The sequence below is a fragment of the Melanostigma gelatinosum genome, assembly GCF_949748355.1.
Source record: "Melanostigma gelatinosum genome assembly, chromosome: 4".
NCBI lineage: Eukaryota > Metazoa > Chordata > Actinopteri > Perciformes > Zoarcidae > Melanostigma > Melanostigma gelatinosum.
Genome location: NC_136637.1, coordinates 6,256,938 through 6,276,544, shown reverse-complemented (window position 1 = coordinate 6,276,544; position 19,607 = coordinate 6,256,938). Strand labels below are relative to the sequence as shown.

At 45.8% G+C, this 19,607-nt stretch overlaps 2 protein-coding genes across 2 annotated transcripts; both read left to right on the top strand.

The window, feature by feature from the left end:
- The first annotated feature begins 677 nt into the window (after nucleotides 1–677).
- On the top strand, nucleotides 678–4,908 carry scly (selenocysteine lyase). Its single transcript, XM_079267796.1, has 13 exons — nucleotides 678–772; nucleotides 1,573–1,668; nucleotides 1,854–1,963; nucleotides 2,155–2,255; nucleotides 2,402–2,579; nucleotides 2,684–2,811; nucleotides 3,074–3,229; nucleotides 3,314–3,420; nucleotides 3,536–3,572; nucleotides 3,735–3,818; nucleotides 4,062–4,161; nucleotides 4,314–4,389; nucleotides 4,487–4,908. Exons 2-13 carry the CDS (start codon nucleotides 1,577–1,579, stop codon nucleotides 4,638–4,640), a joined length of 1,323 nt encoding a protein of 440 aa, XP_079123922.1. The 5' UTR covers nucleotides 678–772; nucleotides 1,573–1,576; the 3' UTR covers nucleotides 4,641–4,908.
- Nucleotides 4,909–5,400: 492 nt separating this feature from the next.
- espnla (espin like a) lies at nucleotides 5,401–19,302 on the top strand. The gene is made up of 11 exons (XM_079266697.1): nucleotides 5,401–5,745; nucleotides 6,386–6,576; nucleotides 7,551–7,737; nucleotides 7,833–8,015; nucleotides 8,120–8,251; nucleotides 14,077–14,253; nucleotides 14,353–14,485; nucleotides 14,580–14,752; nucleotides 14,836–15,000; nucleotides 15,539–16,491; nucleotides 18,765–19,302. Exons 1-11 carry the CDS (start codon nucleotides 5,422–5,424, stop codon nucleotides 19,294–19,296), a joined length of 3,150 nt encoding a protein of 1,049 aa, XP_079122823.1. The 5' UTR covers nucleotides 5,401–5,421; the 3' UTR covers nucleotides 19,297–19,302.
- The last annotated feature ends 305 nt before the right edge of the window (nucleotides 19,303–19,607 follow it).

Here is a 19,607-nt window from a genome sequence, read left to right as displayed (position 1 = left end):
CTAATCTTAGTTTTTTTCTATTTTCAAATTATTTCTTTTTTTTCCTGTCTTCAAATGATTTTGCATTGTATATAAACATGATTGCTGTGAACAGTGTATTATAAAGTTGCACCCATTTACAAAATCTTCAATGGGCAGTAGTTCAGTCAGTGTCTCTGAGTGTTGAGAGTTTAGCGTAAAATGTTTGTGTACACTAAACACATTGTCATATATGAAATAAACATGGAAATTATGCAACACAAAGTCACGGACTCCTCTTCTTTATAACTTCTACGGTATCCACACAAATAAAGCATAAATAAACAACAGAAAAGTCACGCATCCGTCGGATTTAGACTGCATGAGATGTGACTGCGTTGCAAGGTTGCCATGTCTGCATGCGATCGTGTTTGGGACTGTTCATATTGCATGTAACTTTATCTTCATTGTTTTAAATACTCATCTACTAGCCTAGAATTTATATCATTTTCATTTTTTTTCGGCATGACACATTGTCCATACTTTCGCGGAGTTTTAAATTGAGTAATTAGGTTAAAACAAAAGAGAGCGAAAAAGGGAAAGAGTGAACACTAGCTCTGTTCCAAAGTTATTTGGATAACATTGAATATAATTCATATAATAAACCGTTCTCTGACATATGTAATTGCAGCTTTCCCTTTAAGACATCTGGCAACCCAGCGGAGCAGCGCCACATACTCATCCAACGCTAGCTAGCGAATGTTTGACACAGGCTAGTAAATCCATTCAGGACTCCTTCACATCCCTTCACAAGGTTAGACACACAGCCGAGAGTCTCAGCTGACCGTGTCACACGATGGAGAACATGTCTGACTCATCTTGAGGGCTCGAAAGCAGATTAATAGTAAAATGTACTCCTGCTATCAAACATGAGTGGACGTTAGCAGCATTAGCTAGCTTTAGCTCCAGTTAACAGATGTTACCTACAGTAAAGTAGCCTTAGCTAGTTAAATACATTCCCGGTTTGCAGACATGCATGGCCAGGGATGAGTCAGGTTGTTTTAATGGAACAGGTACAAGTGTTCTGTTAACCGGAAGCATAGTTGGTACCAGTAAGCTACCCGTCCCGGTAACGTGGCTGAGTCATTAACGTTACCTGTCACGTCCGCTACTGACAGCTTGGATGTAACGTTAGCCGACAGACAGCGGAATGACTGGACAACATTGGGTTATGTTGACGCAAATGTGTAATTGACCTCTGTACTAGAGACACAGTTGGCATTTAATCACGCGGTATGATAACAATGATTAGCATTCGACACTACAGTCGAGATTCAGATACAGCTGCTGTTTCACTTGCAGTCATTCACTGTTATGAGAATACTTCTAACTGTCCAACCAGCTGTCAAAACATTCAAAAAAAAGAAGAAAAGATCACGCTGCGCTGTCAAAATAAATGCTACCCCAACTAATTTAAAAGTTGAGAAATATAAATAGAAGTTTTGCTGCAACGAGCTGTATAGTGTTGGATTAAAAAAGCCACTGGAATCATTGCCTGACTGTAATAAATCTAAGATATAAGACCTCCTGCTAAATGTTTTTCTCTGCATATAGTGTCATGGCCAAGCAATCTGATGACGTCACCCCGGTAATGGATCACACCTTCAGTGGCCACTCCTTTCAACATTACTCAGAAATGAATCTAGACAGGTAGGAACATTTGATTTGGGCCATTCACTCTGAATCACATGAAGTGAAAAATCAAGATGAGATTGCTTTGATGATGATGCTCTTGATGTTTTGTTAATGTGTAATATATAGACTGATATTGGCTTAACCGAGTACGTGAAATGAGTTGAGAACGATTTCTTTCCAATGTCTATCATGTTATTTAGGATCTACATGGACTACAATGCCACCACTCCGCTGGACCCAGAAGTGATCCAGGCCATTACTGAAGCCCTCCAGGATGCCTGGGGAAACCCGAGTAGCAATTATATAGCAGGTGAAGAATACTTCAACCTTCATCAAAATGCCATTGACTTAATGTTGGAATGAGGTGTATGTGTGTGTGCGTAAAGCAATTTCCTTTAACGAGCTCATGATGTTTTTCCCAATTTTCCATCTCAGCACCCAAACAATAATGTATCTCAGCATGCAACCAATAAAAAGGTGCTTAATCACTTTTATTTGTAGGCGCTAAAGCCAAGGCAACAATTAATCAGTCCAGAGAGAATGTGGCGAGAATGGTTGGAGGGAAAGCAGAAGACATCATTTTCACATCAGGTGGAACAGAAGTAAGTGGAATTTCTTCTTTTTTTTTTTTTTTACTCTGGTTTTCAAAAAGCTACATCGGTTTTGTGCGACGCTGGAAAATGTTTAGTGCAGAATTGTGGTACCATGCAGTGCAGCGGTGGTTCATAGCAAACAAATGTTCTCTCAGGCCAATAACATGGTGCTGCACACTGCTGTAGAGCACTTCAGGAGAAGCTGCAGGGCTGCAGAGCAACGGGAAGGACACCGGAATGGAAGCAATGGCCTTCCTCACATAATCACCTCGAATGTGGAGCATGACTCGGTCAAACTAGTAGCTGAGCACCTACAGAAAGATGGCAAGGCAGGTAGGAGACCATGCTTTTTTTCTTTTTAAACAACGAATCCGATGTAGCTTCTTTACGTTTGCTTGCTGTCTCGACTTGTTTGGGTAACTGCGTTTTTGTCACAGATGTGACATATGTGCCTGTGTCTAAGGTGACGGCCCGTGTGGAGGTGGAGGATGTCATTGCTGCGGTGCGTCCCAACACTTGTCTCATCTCAATCATGCTGGCCAACAATGAGACAGGAGTCATCATGGTAAGAAGGAGATAGAGGCTTGGAAACCAGGCACTCTCTTCTACAGATAATGGAGAAATTCTACTTTTGTTATTGGAAAAGATAGAGCAGTCCGTCAGTGTTTGAGGCAGGAATTGGTTGTCATGAAGCAGACAGTTGCATTAGCTGATAAGTCCTTCCTTTCATCATCTTTTGAAAATACAATTTCAATGTAAAAACAAAAGGATCTAGGTGCAGGACAGTCTAATGTGCCCTGTATGCTGAAACGGCTTCGTCTCGTCAGCCAGTCCAGGAGATCTGCCAGAGAATAAAGTCTGTCAACAAGCAGCATGAGCGGCTCAGGATCCTGCTGCACACTGATGCCGCTCAGGCTCTGGGGAAAATCAGGGTCGATGCCTGTGAACTGGGAGTGGACTACCTCACCGTAGTGGGACACAAGGTCAGGAACCTGTCGGATAAAACGTCTTGATTTGGCATCGCTAATATTTAAACGTATTATTGAAAGGGCTTGCAATATTTCTAGTTCTATGCCCCTCGGATCGGTGCTTTGTTTGTGAACGGCCCGGGAAGAAGGACGCCATTGTATCCGATGCTGTTTGGAGGAGGACAGGAGAGGAACTTCAGACCAGGGTAACACACTACATCGTCTTACTTGAGGAAATATCAACAAAGCACCAAGTATGCATGAAATAACAACAAAGATGGAAATGTAAGGGTCCATTTTCTGTCCTTTTGACTATTACAGCACAGAAAACACAGCAATGATTGCTGGTCTGGGAAAGGTATGTTTCCTGCTCCGTATATGTGTTAGTGGAATTCACTTTTCTTTTTTAGAACATTTCTCTGGAAGCTTCCACTGAATAATGTTTGACTCTAAATGAGTTGTTGTTTTTCAATCTCCCTGATCTAACAGTGCATGTATTGATTTATTGTGTGTCTGTTAGGCTGCAGAGCTGGTGACCTCCAATCTGTCGGGTTATGAGAGTCACATGCAAAGTACCAAACTTTACCTGGAAGAACGACTGAAGGTAAGTTTGATTCCGTTTAAAGAGATGGAAAATGTCACATTCTCTGTGATATATGTCAATAGTAAGGTTAGCAGTTTCTGGAGTCATTGACGTTATTATCTGCGCCAGGAAATCATGCGCTCGGGTGTGTGTGTGTGTGTGTGTCTTTTTGTTCTTTGACTTTGAAAATGATAACTTATATTATCATCATTCTTACCTTTTGTACATTAAAACAACGTGCCATCAATGTGTTTTCGTTTTCAGGCCGTCTTTGAAGATAAGATCCGCTTCAACAGCCATCACCCCGGCTCTGATATCCTCCCGAACACATGTAACGTGTCCATCCTGGGCCCAACATTACAAGGTGATGTCATTACTTCTTCCTTCTCCGTGCTATGTCTGTTTTGGCCTGTCCTCCAACCCTACACCAATGTTTGTGGGAGGCAGTTCATGACCTGCACAGGGCCATTTGTAAGCCACAAAGGCTTTGAATGATTAATATCTCTCTCGCTCTAGGCTGGAGGGTGTTGTCCAACTGTAGGAGGCTGTTGGCCAGCGTTGGTGCCGCCTGCCACTCAGACAGTGGAAACAGGTAAAAGAGTCCCTCTTGCACCTGTTACTCTTTTTGTCCGGACGCCATACTGATCGCAGTCCACATAACCCCCCCCCGCACTGTGTCTGTCCATCAGGCCTTCTCACATCCTTCTGAGCTGTGGCGTCCCCTCGGAGGTGGCAGCTAGCGCCCTGCGGCTGAGCGTGGGCAGGGCGACGACCAAAGCGGACGTGGATGCAGTTGTGGAGGACCTGAGGGAAACTGTGCGGCTGCTGGAAGAAATGGACTGATGGCCTTCGTGTGCATAAACAGTCGTCCTGTAGGTCAGATAAGGTCAGATGTATAGAACTAAGAACGCATCATCTTGTGTTTTACTGTTACATCCACTGATCATGCAAAACATATGCAAGATAAATAATAAAAGGGAAGAAGTTGAAGTGACCGGAGGGGAGATGTTATGGAGAGATGACTGTATCCTCAGCTTCCATCACGTCATGTGAGGCGCTAATCAACTAATTGGAGTCGGGGCAACATGTATGAGTGTTATGGAAATAAAATATTAACATACACCTTTGAATATTTTCTCACCAACCCAAAGAGCTATAAAATATTATATGTAGATTATAATCACCTAAATGTATCATCTGTTTAGTCATCCCCACCGAGATGAACTTTTAAAATAGTTGTAAAAAATAACACTCGTCGTAATCCACTGTGCGCTGGCTCCGACTTCTCCCATTACTGAAGTTTCCGTGCCGCCTCAGCTCCCCCGTCTCCAGTGAAGCGTTGGTGCGTGTGCCAGCATACGGTCACCGGCGCACAAAGGAGAGCGGGAGGCCACGAGAGCTGCGCCTCCACCCGTCTTTCATTACCTTTCTATCTCACAGGCCCCCCCTTATTCCCCAACAGCCATGCCGGCCAGCTGGCTCCCGGCTCGGGTGTCACTTTCCTGGCTCGGGAAGAGGCATGCAAGTGCACGTTTTTTTTCTGTTATTGAATGAGAGTTGAGCATGAGCGAGAAAGCGATGCTATCCCGGTGGGAGCCAAAGAGCCCCGGGGAGCCCGCTCCGCATGCCACAACCTACCCGTAAGCGGCCGGGGATGGTGCTTCATCGGGCCATCCGGGCTGCGCGAGCGGGGGACCTCGCGGCCCTCAGGGAGCTGGCATCTTCCGGTCGCCTCTCACCTGTGATCGCTGACGCTCAAGGTGCAGGCCCGGTGCACCACGCGGCGAGGTGCGGACGCCTGGAGTGCCTGCGGTTCCTGGTGAGTGAGCTGGGGCTGGCGGCCGACGCCCGGGCCTCGAACAGGGCCACGCCAGCGCACGACGCAGCAGCCACGGGCCACATCCGGGAGCTGCAATGGCTGGTGGACTTTGGAGGCTGCAACGTTGAGGTGAGTTTATCCACTGTGAGAATCTCTACAGAACGAGAGAGAGAGGGGGGCGGGAAACCTACCTAGAGAGCTCAGAAGCCTTGGAGAGATGCCACGTGTCCAGCTCTCCTGGTAATTTCCACCGACTCCGTTTGTCTGTGAGCCCAAATCCAGGCGATGGCTTCAGATGGTCATCTAACTGATCCCAGAGTGAGGTTACATCACCGCAGTTGTAAAAAGGTACCGTACACTACGGTACCTTTTCAGATGCATTACCAGCTGATTACATCATGTGGCGCTGACTTACTGGGTATCCATTAGTATTATATAGCAAGTGTAATTAGGTTCAGATGCTTGAGGGGAGCTCTCACTGAACTTAGCTGTTAGGTCTGAGTCAAGTCTACTTACGTGTACATCTCTTCTGTTTCTCAAATGTATACAGGTCCATTGTGAAGACAACATATTACGTAATTGTTTCTTCACTGATTGTTAATAGAACCAAATGTCTTAATTGGTGGCGCTCATAAAAGAAAAGAAATGCACCTAATGAAACCCCTTCGTGGTGTCGTGATAATCAAGAATGTCTATTACATTAAGCCGTTACAGTAGACGAGTTCTGCATCAAGCTTCACCCAACTCCCCTCTTTGTTGATGTCTGCAGGACAGGGATGCTGCCGGTGCCGCTGCCCTCCACCTCGCGGCCCGGTTCGGTTGTGCGGAGGTCATCGAGTGGCTGCTCTCTGTCGGAGGATTGGCCGAGGTGGAGACGAACTGCGGGGCTGTGCCGGCTCACTACGCCGCAGCCAACGGGGACCTCACCTGCTTAAAGCTGCTCGTTCAACAGGCACCCGGGTGAGTTCACAGCCATCCCTAGCTGGGATGATGGGGTACCATGGGCACCATAGTAGATGGGTGTTTTATTCACACAAACATTAATTGAGCAGAGGCAAAACTCTGGAAAGTTTAACAAACGCAACTTAAAATTGATGAAAAGGAAAAAGAATGCAGTTAAAACCAGCTGCCTGATCTCAAGCTCCACCTACTGTCCCACGACTGGAGACCTGTGACTGGCCTTTGACTTTATCAACTGGAACCTACCATCTGCTCAGGTGGGAGGTAGCTAATGTGCAGTCAGCCAATCACAGCTGGTAGCTTACCTGATAGTGTAAAATGTACCGAAGATCAGCATCACACCATTTGTAATCATCTTCGGCTGTTTATTATCCTCCTAAACACAGATATATATAGGCATGTTTGCACATCACCGTGGTAACAGCAGAGGTACTCGCTAGGGTACCACTGGTTATGAATCACTGGGTTAGAGGACCTAATCATGCACACCTGTTTTCACAGTCACAGATTAAAGCTGATGATCTGCGCTACATCAAAAGGACAACAACAATGAAAACAAAAATGATCACGTGAAATATGACCCCCCCCCTCGTGGATCCCATCTCTCCTCCATCCCCTAAACCTGAGACAGTGGCTCTTAGTCAGGACCAGATAACGACATGTCCCCTTTTCCTGCTTCATTTCCTGACCTATGGCGGGGTTAGAACCATCACGTGGGACCAGCAGGTACCTGTGAATAATACATGCCTGGACACCGTTGGTCATTCCCTCAGTTATTGTCCCAACTGAAGAGAAGCCCGTTGAAGCTAAAAACACCTCAAATCCACTGTGCATGTTTTTAGCATCTACATATCAAACTGGTGTGTTGCATCAGGCAGAGTTTTGATATTTGTGATGCATTCCGTGGCTGATGCTTAGCTTGATATGTAACTCTGGCCTATTGCCCTGTTGTTGATCTGTGTTTTGGGGTACAGCTGTGTGGACCGCCAGACGCTCACCGGCGCCACCCCGCTCTATCTGGCCTGCCAGGAGGGGCACCTGCACGTCGCGGAGCACCTCGTGAACGACTGCGGCGCCGACATCCACCTGAGGGCCCGCGATGGCATGACCTGCCTGCATGCGGCTGCTCACATGGGCCACCAAGCTGTTGTGGTGTGGCTGGTCAGTAGAGAAGCACAACACGTGTCTCCTACGATACGTCCGCTTGTGCTTTGTTCAGTCCACACTTCTGAACCTCCCTTATTGACCCTAAACAGGTGACGTGCACTGACGTCAGCCTGTCCTGCCAGGACAGAGATGGAGCCACTGCTCTGCACTTTGCTGCCAGCAGAGGGCACTATTGCATCTTGGAGAGGCTGCTTCGCTTGGGTTCAAAGGTCATCAAGGATCACTGGGGGGGGACCCCACTTCATGATGCTGCAGAGAATGGAGAGCTGGAGGTTGGACATGACTTCTTTCTTGAGTTGTTCATAGTTTTTGTCTTATCTTATCGAAATAAGCTAAACAGTTTTTTTCCATCGTATTGTTCTGTTCCTTCGTTCAGTGCTGTAAAATCCTGTTGGCCAACCAAGCGAACCCTTCAGATCATGACATTGATGGGTTCACGGCAGCAGACTTGGCGGAGTACAACGGACACCGTGAATGTGCCAGATACCTCTGTGCCATTGAGAGAAATGTAAGCTCCCTCACCTGTTTCGCTTCACACATTCTCCTGCTCTGTGTCCTCTCTTTGCGTCGGCACTGCCCAGCTGTTTACCTCGGCGCGAGAAATCAAAGCTGGTCAGCGGTCGACGGCGAACATCTGGAAGGTCTTGGCGAATCCTCGTTCTTAATTTGCGGCGTGTATTTGGCGCGGGGTCGGGCGTGCTCTTCTCCAGCGCCGCTGTCTTCCACTCCGCCTGATTGCTTTGCTCTCAGTTTAAGAGGGCCGAGGAAGTGGAGGACGATGGCTTTTGTGTTTTTAATAAGGTGTTCGTGGTGCCGTGAGTGCCGGAGGAGATAAGCTCTTTTGTTTGGTGCAGAAAGCACAACACCCCCTTGATGTGGCTGATGAATATTTTAGCGTGAACACGTTGTTCACAGCGTTGTTTGTGCCTGTTCAAATCAGGGGTCAAGGCAGTTAAAAACCGGCCTGCGTTTAACTCAAATTACTCTTCAGTTTGCTGTGTGAAGCCTCTTTGTATCTTAAATCGTTTGTTTTTCTTTTGAATAGCTGCATAATAATTAGGTTTAGAGGAGGACGGCTAAAGCTGATGCTGAAATTTGAGCTTGTGGAGTTTATTTGAAATAGGAAAGAGGTTCTACTGTTAGCTGTCAGCCGACTTGTTGAACCTGAAAGCCTCGCAGCTGTCCACCTGCGGCCTGTCCTCGTTTCTCCCCATCGCACTCCGCCCGCCGCCCTACAGCACAGCGACGCACACAGAGAGTAACGAAAGCTCTCCGTCCAATAGAAGCCATTAATTAGTCAGCAGAGACGAGCAGCGCTCATACACGGAGAGGATGATGGTAGGGAGCCGGCCGAGAGCTTCCCCCCTTCACAAATAATCCTCCCTTCAACAATGGGGAGCTAATTAGCACGGGGGCCGACACGTCGGAGCGCAGCCGGAGCCGCCGCCAACTAAGGGCCTATCAGTTACCCCTCTCCTGCGGCTCAGGTGGAGTGCCCGGCGGCTGAGCGCGTTACAAGATCCACAAGCTTAAGTTTCAGCGTTTTCACCATTCTGATGCCTGGAACCGGCAACTCTATCCCTCTGTGGACTCGGAGAGCAGGATGTCACCGGCTTCAAACACACGTTTGATTGTGTGTCATGCTTTTCATTTTTTCCAGTGACTTGGAAGTGCTATGATTGTCACCTCTGGATGTTGGGTATAATGATGGGAGCAGACAGAATGATCAGGTTTCTTGGCAACGTATGAATCGGACACACGGGCCGAGGCTCGCCGTGCACAGAGAGGTCATCTGATGGAGAACCTGAAGCGGCAGTTAATTGACTTTACATCCTCGTAATATTTGGATGGCAGACTATGTCAGGCAAGGCAAGGCAAGTTTATTTGTATAGCACATTTCAACAATAAGGTAATTCAAAGTGCTTCACATAAAACCATTAAAAGCATCAAAACATAAGGCAAAAGAAAAGGAGATTTAAAAACAATTAAGAACATTCATTAAAACATTAAAAAACAGTGCAAGAAATAAAATGCAGTAGTAAAATGCAGAAATGCAGGAAATTGATTAATGTATGAATTGAATGTGGTTCAATTAAAGGCAGCAGCAAACAGAAAAGTCTTCAATCTTGATTTAAATGAGCTAAGTGTCTCAGCAGACCTGCAGCTTTCTGGGACTTTGTTCCAGATATGTGGAGCAGAAAAACTGAACGCTGCTTCTCCATGTTTAGTTCTGACTCTGGGAACAGAAAGTAGACCGGTCCCAGACGACCTGAGGGGTCGGGATGGTTCATAAGGTAGCAGCATGTAATGCTTTGAAAATGTATCGTGCCGCAGGTGAGCCGTACATGTACCGGTAGACGTGCTTTAACTACATTTCTGGTGGTTTTGGGTTTGTCAAGCGCTGCGTGGATCACGGGGTTTCCACCCCGTTCTGAAGTGTCAGTCAGATAATCTCATTTCCGAGCAGCGACCCAAATGGATTGGGACATCGACCGGGGAGAGCTGTGTGTGTTTGGAACCGCTCACAGCGAGGTCAGACCCCGCTGCTCCTCATCTCGCATCTCAGGAACAGCTGCAATCAAATAAACAGTGTGCGGCGGAGGTTTACTCCACACACACACACACACACACACACACACACACACACACACACACGTTCGTGGCTTTTGCGCTCCAGTCACAGCGATCGGGCCCAAGATGCTGTTGTTTGAGGATGGTATTTTTAGAACACTTGGACCGAGGACACTAGTTCATCACTGTTTTTGTCAAGATTTCCGCTTCGTGTTTTATTATTTTGCACTGAGAAAGAAAACACATGCTTTAGTGACTTTTATTTGTATTATTTATATAATATCTAATCAACATTATCACGAGTTGACATCGATCAGATTAGATCAAATAATAATCTCCTCACCCCCCCCCCCCCCCCCCCCCCATCTGTTGATCTGTGTCAATCTCACGAGGCATCACTGTTACATGTGTGTCACAGATGGGGAGATATTTTGCAGAACTATAAAATCTATGTCCTGGAGTATCCCCATACACAATGTAATGTAACACTGTATACATTACTGTATACATTACATACACAATGTAACACTGTATACATTACTGTATACAATGTAACACTGTATACATTATGTACACAATGCAACTTTTAAAGTACGGAATGCCAAGCTTAACAGCTGTAGAGCTGGAGAAATGTGTCCATTAAACGACCAGTTGATAGACAAAAAAATGATTTGTAACTATTTTAAGTAATTTTTTTTAAAGGTGAAATGCCAAAAACTCACAATTATCCTTTTTATTATCTTTTATTTACTGGGGTCTCCAAATATATTTCGTGAATTTCGTCCGTAGTCTTTTATTTAACTTTTAAACCTGCAGTACACTTTCTAGCCACTTGAGGGAGCCTGAATGCTCTTATTATTGTTATTCTTATAACATTGAACCTACTATGAAAGGCTGTCGGACATTCTGTTAGTTTGTCCCAAAATGTATTTGTTTGTTGTCATTTCTAAATATTTAACGTGTGTATATGTTTTCAACAACGCATCCATCAAACAAAGTTGTGATTTATCAAACGCGTACACCTCTTAGAAACGGCTGGTTTACCTATTAATATAATATATATAAGGCCATGCGGTGAAATGGGTCGCGATGGTTTCTCATTTTCTTAAAAAGTAGGTCCCCGTATAAAATGTTTGTGAATCACTGCTCTCCAACATTAAACCTGATATTGGTCGGACAAAACAACCCATATGAGTAGTGCAATGAGGAAATTGTGATTGGACTATTTTCTGACATATTAAAGACTGACGATAATAATAATAACAGATCAATCGATAATGTAAACAATTGTCAGTTGAAAATTGATGAATTATTGGAGAATTATTGGAGAACAATGTGTCCAGAATCTGTCCCAGCACGCTGTTTGTTGTTGTCAGCGTTTCCACATTCACACACACACTCCGACTCATCTCATGGTGTCACATTGTGTTTCCACTGTCACAGCCCACTGGTGATCTCAGGTAGATTCTACCCCCACCCTCACAAAAACCTCCTTTCAATTGTCCCAAGTGGAAAAACAGCACCTGAATGCGCGTGGATAAAATGTCTCTTTTGCAGCTGCTTTGACAAGTCTTCCGCTGATACTTCCCTTCGTGCGGCGCCGTGTCCGTTGGTTTGTCCGTGTATTGGTGCCACGACTGGGCCATCCTATCCTTCCCCTTAATTATTAACCGCACGCTCCGATCAGAGTTTATTGTTTATTGCCTGGCAGCCCTTGGCCACTGGCAGGGATGCTCGTGATGGTGTCAAACGAGCGGTTGGTGATCTTCCGATAGTGTCTCATCCACAACGCGGAGCGATCGCCCCGGGTTGCCTGGCCCCAGGAGTCGGTGCCTTCGGAGTTTTGCCGTACAGCGAGGTCTTACCTGAGTGCACCGGGAGCATTGGTCGAGGTTCGTAGGTTTTTAGGTCGGTTCGTAGATCATTTTCACTGCTTGTTTTCTATGCTGCTTTTGCTTCTTTTCTTCTTTAATCCATCATTTTTCTTTGAGCGTTTGTTCGTGAGTAAGCAAGTGACTGGTCAGGCTGAGTAATTTGTTTTGGAAAGTGAATGGAACATTTTGTAAGTTCTGTTATTAAGGAAACTCTATGTTTTGGCAATGTTTGACCTATTTACTGATCGGCCGTGGCCTCTTACGGTTAGGCATGATGACTAATACTCTCGCTTTATGTTGCCGTTGTTGATGTTTTGCAAATTCCTTTTTTGATTCATGCACTCTTTCTAGATGTGGCTTTATGATCCAGTAGCTGTTACAATGTTCCTTTGTGAAGTCGACATATATTGTCATTTGTCTTCTTTAGCTGTGCAAAAAACAAGCTGTTATAGTTGTCAAAAACATGGTGTCCGTCAGTCTCGAGCATTTACCTCCATGCAGGAAACCTGAGAGTATTTTAACCTGCGAGTGGACGTGTATTTACACTACAGTGTTCTGTGTATAATGTACACCGGCTGTATACATTCCACATTGCAATTTATCACCGGGAATGTGAATATTTCATGGGGGAGCAGGTTTCCTTTTTTTGTTTTTGGCGACATCTTTTTAAATACACACGTTGTTCTGAAATGCCGGGGATTCAAACCCACAAGGGGATCGGCGGTGCTGCGTGTCCCGACAACGAGGCAGCGCTGCCGAGCGCTGTTTCTTAACTCTTGGCTCCTGCTCCGAAGGGATGGGGCTCTCTGCGGTCTTTGATAGCGGGAGAGGGGATCCAGTGCCAAAACAGGGCTCGGCTATCTATATCTGCGTGGCAATTTTGATGGGGTGCTGATGAAAACCAAATGCTCTCTGGCCACTGGATCTAATTAAACACACACTCACAGGCGGACCGGTTCATCATAGCTTTTAGGACATTGAACTGTTAAGAGAAGGGTCACAAAGGAATCTTTGTTTATCTATTTACATATTGCACAACTTCGGGGAAGTTAGTTCCTCCGCCCGAGCGGTGTCACAGCATATTTCGTGCTGTTGGACATCAAAGTGCCGCGTGAGAGGAAATGGCACGGACCACCTCACGGACACAAAGCACAACAGCATGCAGCAGCTTGTTAGGGCTGCCTTTGATGTTTCGCTTACTAATAATGTCCTCGGAGAGCTGAATTTGATATGCATTCTGCATGGAACGCATTAGGACAACGCAGGTCCATTAAAGAGGATCTAAATGTTTCCATACATCCGACATCCTCCTGAGAGTGGTGTGAAACGCTGCCAATTATCCCAGGATGCTTGTTTTGCTCTCCGTGTATTTCGTGGCGCGCGTCCTCAGGCTTTAAATGTTCGGATGTGTTCTTTTCAATCTAGTATGTTTTAAGTATTATATTCTTTAGCATTAAAGTGTTGTTTCGCCGGCATTATATGCATTTTTGTCCTGCTGTCCATATTGTCATATCGGACAATGTGAGGATCCATCAATACAAACCGTCTCTCCTCCTTCATGAAAGTGACTTTATTTTTCACCATGGAATGGAAAATTCACTTCAAAAAAAGCTCATGTACGGGTCACACTCAGACGTCACAGTCGTGATTCCACGGTTCAATTTGTCACAAACTATTTTAAGTGGGTGTCTGACCAGGGAGGACGTCACGGTGCAGGAGGTGTGATGTGATCTGATGTGACGGAAGTCTCTCGTTGGATACCAGGATGTGATTTTGTTGACCGTGCGAAATACTTTTGAGCATTCGAGCACAATTTTACCAAATAAGTTGCGCTTTTCATAAAATTTGGTCTTCCGAAGTCTTTAGTGTGACTCTGTGATACTTGCAGACAGCCTGCCCAGATAAGCCCATCGAGGTGACCGCTCCGGAGCAGGAGGAGCAGGAGGAGGAGGTGAAGGTGAAGCCGGCTGTGTTGTCGCAGTGCAGCAGGGAGGACTACTACGGCTGCCTGAGTGACGCATGCAGGGACAGCTACAGCAGTGACACACCCATGGATAGTTTAAAGGTAAGTTTATATTGTTTATATTCACCATTTCTATAAATTCTACCCAAAGCATCTGGTTCATCACAGTCTCTTTTTTTGTTGTTTTTTTGTCCAAACTAGCAGCCTGAGAGCGTGGAGGCCCCGCAGGCGAGATACCCTCAGCCCCCTCCTGCACCTCCTTTACCCTCCGCTTCCTCTACACCGGAGAAAACCGCTGTCAGCAGAGTAGGGCATGTTCAATTCACGACATCACGTGAGAAAAAATCATTTCTGTTACTGTGAGTCACTGTTCACTGGAGGAAAAAAAATAGTGTGTGTTCCTTAAAGACTTATGAAGTGTATTGCAGTTCTTAAAGGTTTCAATCAGCCCAAGGCCGCTGGGAGTGAGATAATCGCCGCTCCCGATAAGACGATGCTGCCTGGTGCAAACCTCCTACTTGGAAGAAAACTCCTCGGCGAAATGAAGTTTATTAAATCCTTGAAACCATCAGGGATGTCAGGAGTCTTCACCGGACAAGCGGTACGCTTTCTCACTTTGTACATCCTTTCTTTTTGCAAGCGCTCCCTCACCATAGCTAAAGAGAAACCTCTGTGTCTGAGCAGAACAAGATGGTGGTCCTGCCCACTGAGGAGGCCAACCTGTCGGACATCGACTACCTGGTGCCCACCCACGACGAGCGAGGCCGTCCCATCGCCGAGTGGAAGAGGCAAGTCATGGTGAGACAGCTGCAGGCCCGGCTGCTGGACGAGGAGGACCAGAGGAGGAAGGTAGCGTCTCTCTGGAAGATTAAACAGGGTTGCATTATTAATGCACTTAGGTTGATTCAAATCTGATGTAGCACATGTTCGGGAGCGGTCAGGATCACAGTCTTAGCTTACAAAATCAGACAAAAGTATTTTATTTCAAACAATATGTCAATAAGTGGATCAACAGGAAAGTTATGGGGAACTTTTTTTTGATAATTTATTGATCGTTTGCAACCCAAAAGAAGTCAGTTATGTGTTGTGCAGCCCCTTCTAAACAAACGCTCCAGACCACAACTTCTAAATCTGCATTACTTAACCTTTAAAAAAAAAAATTAAAAAAAAACTCTGGAAATTCCATCATTTACTTTTAATTGCATATAACAAATCACTGAACACATTGCTCGCCAAGTCATCTTTCTGAGGTTTGGATCGCAGTTTAACTGTATCATTACTCTTTTCCTCTCACGCCTAAGCCATATGAAAGATATAATATAAAAAAAAGGTTAAAATGTGACATCCTGCATGTTTATCTGCACGCTGTTTGCCTCTCTTCTGACAGGAAAATGGGAACAGATATGCCAAAGTCAGCTGGAGGTTCTCCCAAGCCCACAACGCCATCCTGGGGCCCTCTGGTGAGCTGCTGACGGAGGATGACCTCATCTATGTGGAGCAGCAGATCGCCAGCGTCTCCATGCAAAGGAACTGCGAAGGCTACGAGCTGGAGCTCGCCCGTCTGGCCGAGGAGCTCAGGCACATCCTGCCAGCCCCCATAGTCAACATCACCGCCAACACGCAGTTCAGAAACCTCTCGAGTCAAGTTGCCCTTCCCGTGTGGTGCGACCGCATCTCGGGCATCGTGAAGAGCATGTCTCTGCTCATGACCAACCTGACGGACCAGCCCCACTGCAAGATGCCCAACACCGACCTGATCACCGTGTTCTCTCAGACGCCGGACCGGCAGAACTCCACCAGGGGACGCAGGGAGAGGATAGAGGATGAGATCCACCACTTTGGGGTGTCCGTGCGGACGCTGAAGTCCAATTTTGAGATGCAGAACTCACCTTTGTCAGATGAGCCGCAGGAGGTGGGTAGTGCTCTCGCGCAGCTCGAGGCCACGGAGTCAGATGAAGTGCCCAAAGTGTTGACTCCGGCCCTGGAAACCGACCAGAACGACGACTCCGGCATTGACTACGATGAAAACGTCGCGGACGTTCGAGAGACCACCAGCCTCAGGAAGGAGCGTATAGTCGTGCTGTTCTTGGGCCACTGGAAGAAATCTGCCTACACCGTGTCGCTGAAGAGCAAGGATGCAGCAGAGAGGAAGATGAGCGGCGGAAGCCCGGGGACGGGCGTCAAGTGCGGGTTGGATCGCAGGAGTAGCGCGGAGAGCGCCCAGTCGAAGATGATGAACAGCTCTCTGGGACACTTCTTCAAGCAGAGGAGTGCTGTCAACAAGATGCTGGGAAACTGGAGGAGCATGATCTCCAGCGTCCCGTCCAGACAGATACGCAGGTAGGGCACTGCATGACCTTTTTATGTCAATCATCCCTGTTCTACGACAGAATGTCTTCACCAGGCAGCAACCTCCGGCCCTGCCGAGGGAATCCAATGCTTGAACCTTAAAACTTGCAATCTCATTGCTGACCAGCAGGGGGCGACTCCTCTGGTTGTATGAGAGAATGACTCTACTTCTCTCTTGATTTATTCCCTCAGTAAACATTGTAAACATGAGTTTATGGTCTCAGTCTCTAGTTTCAAGTCTTCTTCAACACAGCATGATGTTCATTTAGTAAATGATGGTCCATTTAGACCAGGCATGTCCAAAGTCCGGCCCGCGGGCCAATCACGGCCCGAGGTCAGATTTTATACGGCCCGCGCCTTCTGTCTTAAAATGCATTATTTATGGCCCGCCAGCACAGTCAAAACGGAATGAATAAATCATACAAATTCAACATGCAATTCCTATTTTTACCTCATGGTGGCAGCACCACTCTGTAACTGTCTGGCTGTTTGAAATTGGCTCTGACCCTTGAACTGTCATGGCTACAGCAAGTAAAAAAAGGAAAGTCGATAACGAGGGCCGCCGCTTCCAGGAGAGGTGGAGATCGCAATATTTTTTTCACCGAAAACCGAAACAACTGTGTCTCCCTAATTTGTCATGAGACTGTTGCCTTGTTTAAGGAATATAATGTAAAGAGACACTACGAGACCAAACGTGCTAATGCTACAACAAGCTATCAGAGAGCGTCCGTGCTAGAAAAGTGAAGCAACTCCAAGATAACTTGGCCACACAGCAGCGGTCCCTTTCACATGAAAACATCATCAAAGTAAGCTGCGGAGTGGCCGTGGTAATTGCTAAACATGACAAACCTTTTACGGAATGTGAGTTTATCAAAGACTGTGTTATGAAAATAGCAGAAAACATAATTGCCCCGAAAAGAAGACAGAGTTTGCTAATGGTTGCCTGGCTCGTAACACTGAAGAGCTATCATCAGATACCAAGAGACAACTTGATATTTTTCGTGAGCCTGTTTCATGTGTTGAATTTAAATGTTAGACAACTTTTCATCACCCTCACTAAGTCATATTTAAGATTGTCTTGAGGTGAGAATATTGATCGGTTCCTATGTAATTAGCTTTTAGATGGCTTGTTCTTTGTTATCTGACTTTCAAGATGTGAAAGAAAGGCAGAATAGTTGTTGAGATGTGTTCACACATGAATGCTTACATTTGGTTACATTGCTATTTGCTGTCATTGAAAATAAAATGATAAAATAACAATGTATGTATAGGCTACTTGTATTGTTTAAAATAATGTCAGCAGGGACTGTTGGCCCTTGGTCATTTTCACATTATCAAATTTGGCCCTCTTTGAAAAAAGTTTGGACACCCCTGATTTAGACTCAAATAGACCACAAAGCAGGGGATGCTTTAGGGCGGGGCTTACTGTGATTGACAGGTCGCTGCCGCTACCAGAGACGTATACGCTGTCACTCCTCCGCATTCCAAATATGGTAACTTCCTATTGGCTGCAAAACAAACTTGACTCATTAGAGGGTGTCAACATTCTTTTTTTTGTATTTGTTACACAACGGACAAACCAAACACTGGCTCGAGAGAGAGACTTTTGAGTTTTTATGTTACCTGAAGGCCACCGTAGTTCTCCAACACGCCCGTGAAACTGGTCTTAGAAAAGGAGAGGTGAGCAGTGGGGTATTCAGTTGGTGGCATCTCCAGTCACCAACTCCTACACACTAGACCTTTGACATACAAGTTCTGTATCATGCACACAGACACCAGACGGGCAGCAGACAAAGTTATCTACCAGCTGGTAAAGAACGTAGCTAGCAAACGTGATACAAAAACAGAAAAACTGTTCAAATAAATGCCAATGTTGCATCATGTCTGCTGAATGTGATACTCAGCAATTGTTTGCTAACATGTTGTTTGCTACTTTTACAAGCTAATAAGTCAACTTTCTAGCTTGTTGAGTTACTCTGCCCCCTAGTGGCCAACAAGTACATTTATGCAGCTTTAAAATCCTAAACTTTTTGTTCAGTTTGATTAAAGATTTGCTTGCATGTCCAGGACACTTAACTTCAAAGTTCCAACTGAACAGCATAGAGGTTTGGTTTGGAATGCTGTCTGTAGTGCCGTCATTCAATCCATTTGTAGAAAGTGGATCGCGTCATCGTGGAGGTCACTCTGCAGAAGCTTCTCATCTTTAGCCTCAGCCTACTGTAGTGTTGATACGATCTTGAGTAACCATTCAGTGTCCCCCACAGGCTCCATGGGCAGAAAGCCCTCTACTCCCCAGAGCAGTTCCTACCTCGCCTGGACGGCGTGCCGGTGGAGTACGACAACCTGACCCTGGATCTCTTCATGCTGGGCTACTTCCACATCCTGGAGTTGGAGCTTCCCGTGGACGAACGCAAGATAAGACACCTGCTGTGTTTCGAGGTGTTTGACCACGTGGGGAGCTTCCCCTGGGAGCTGGTCAGGGACTTCCACAAGGCCGTCGTACAGGACATCGAGGCCGGGAACCGCGAGTGGAAGGACGGCTTCGAGGACATTAAAGTGAAGTTCTTTGGCAACACTGTGAGTCGGAATGAGAGCGCTGTGGAGGTGGTGAAACACACCCTCCCAGAGGTGAGACAGGTCCCTAAGGTCATTGTGCAGACGCCTACACCTGACGAGGGGGTGCTCCACGGTGGAACTGACATTTCCAGTTTCAGCAATGAAGATGTTTGCAAATACATCGACCGCAGTTTTGCTTTTTGGAAAGAGAAAGAGGCAGAGATTTTTGATTTTGAGTAGTTGATTGAGTCATCTTTTTAACATTTTTTTAGTATTGTTTGTTGTTATTATATTATATTATATTACATTCGGGCTGGGTATCAAATCCAAACACTGTTTGAATTATGAATTTATTTGTGTAATTGTCAACCTTCAAGTACCGAAAGCTAGCGCAGAATGCTTAGCCACAGTCTTAGCCATGTTTGCTGATTTGACCAGATATTGCCTGATGTGAATTCAAATTTTCTTAATTTTTTACTGTATTTTATTGTGTTAAACCATTCAATTTTAATGCATTTCATAGGTTTGAACTTTGTTGTTGAATTTTAAAA

What these genes read in the sequence shown, in the direction of transcription:
- scly (XM_079267796.1), top strand. Translation starts at nt 1,577, where the DNA reads ATGGCCAAGCAATCTGATGACGTCACCCCGGTAATGGATCACACCTTC. An exon ending in TCACATCAGGTGGAACAGAA is followed by an intron (nt 2,256 to 2,401) that starts GTAAGTGGAATT and finishes ATGTTCTCTCAG; the next exon opens with GCCAATAACATGGTGCTGCA. An exon ending in ATGAGACAGGAGTCATCATG is followed by an intron (nt 2,812 to 3,073) that starts GTAAGAAGGAGA and finishes TCGTCTCGTCAG; the next exon opens with CCAGTCCAGGAGATCTGCCA.
- espnla (XM_079266697.1), top strand. Translation starts at nt 5,422, where the DNA reads ATGCCACAACCTACCCGTAAGCGGCCGGGGATGGTGCTTCATCGGGCC. An exon ending in TTGGAGGCTGCAACGTTGAG is followed by an intron (nt 5,746 to 6,385) that starts GTGAGTTTATCC and finishes TGATGTCTGCAG; the next exon opens with GACAGGGATGCTGCCGGTGC. An exon ending in CTCGTTCAACAGGCACCCGG is followed by an intron (nt 6,577 to 7,550) that starts GTGAGTTCACAG and finishes TTTGGGGTACAG; the next exon opens with CTGTGTGGACCGCCAGACGC.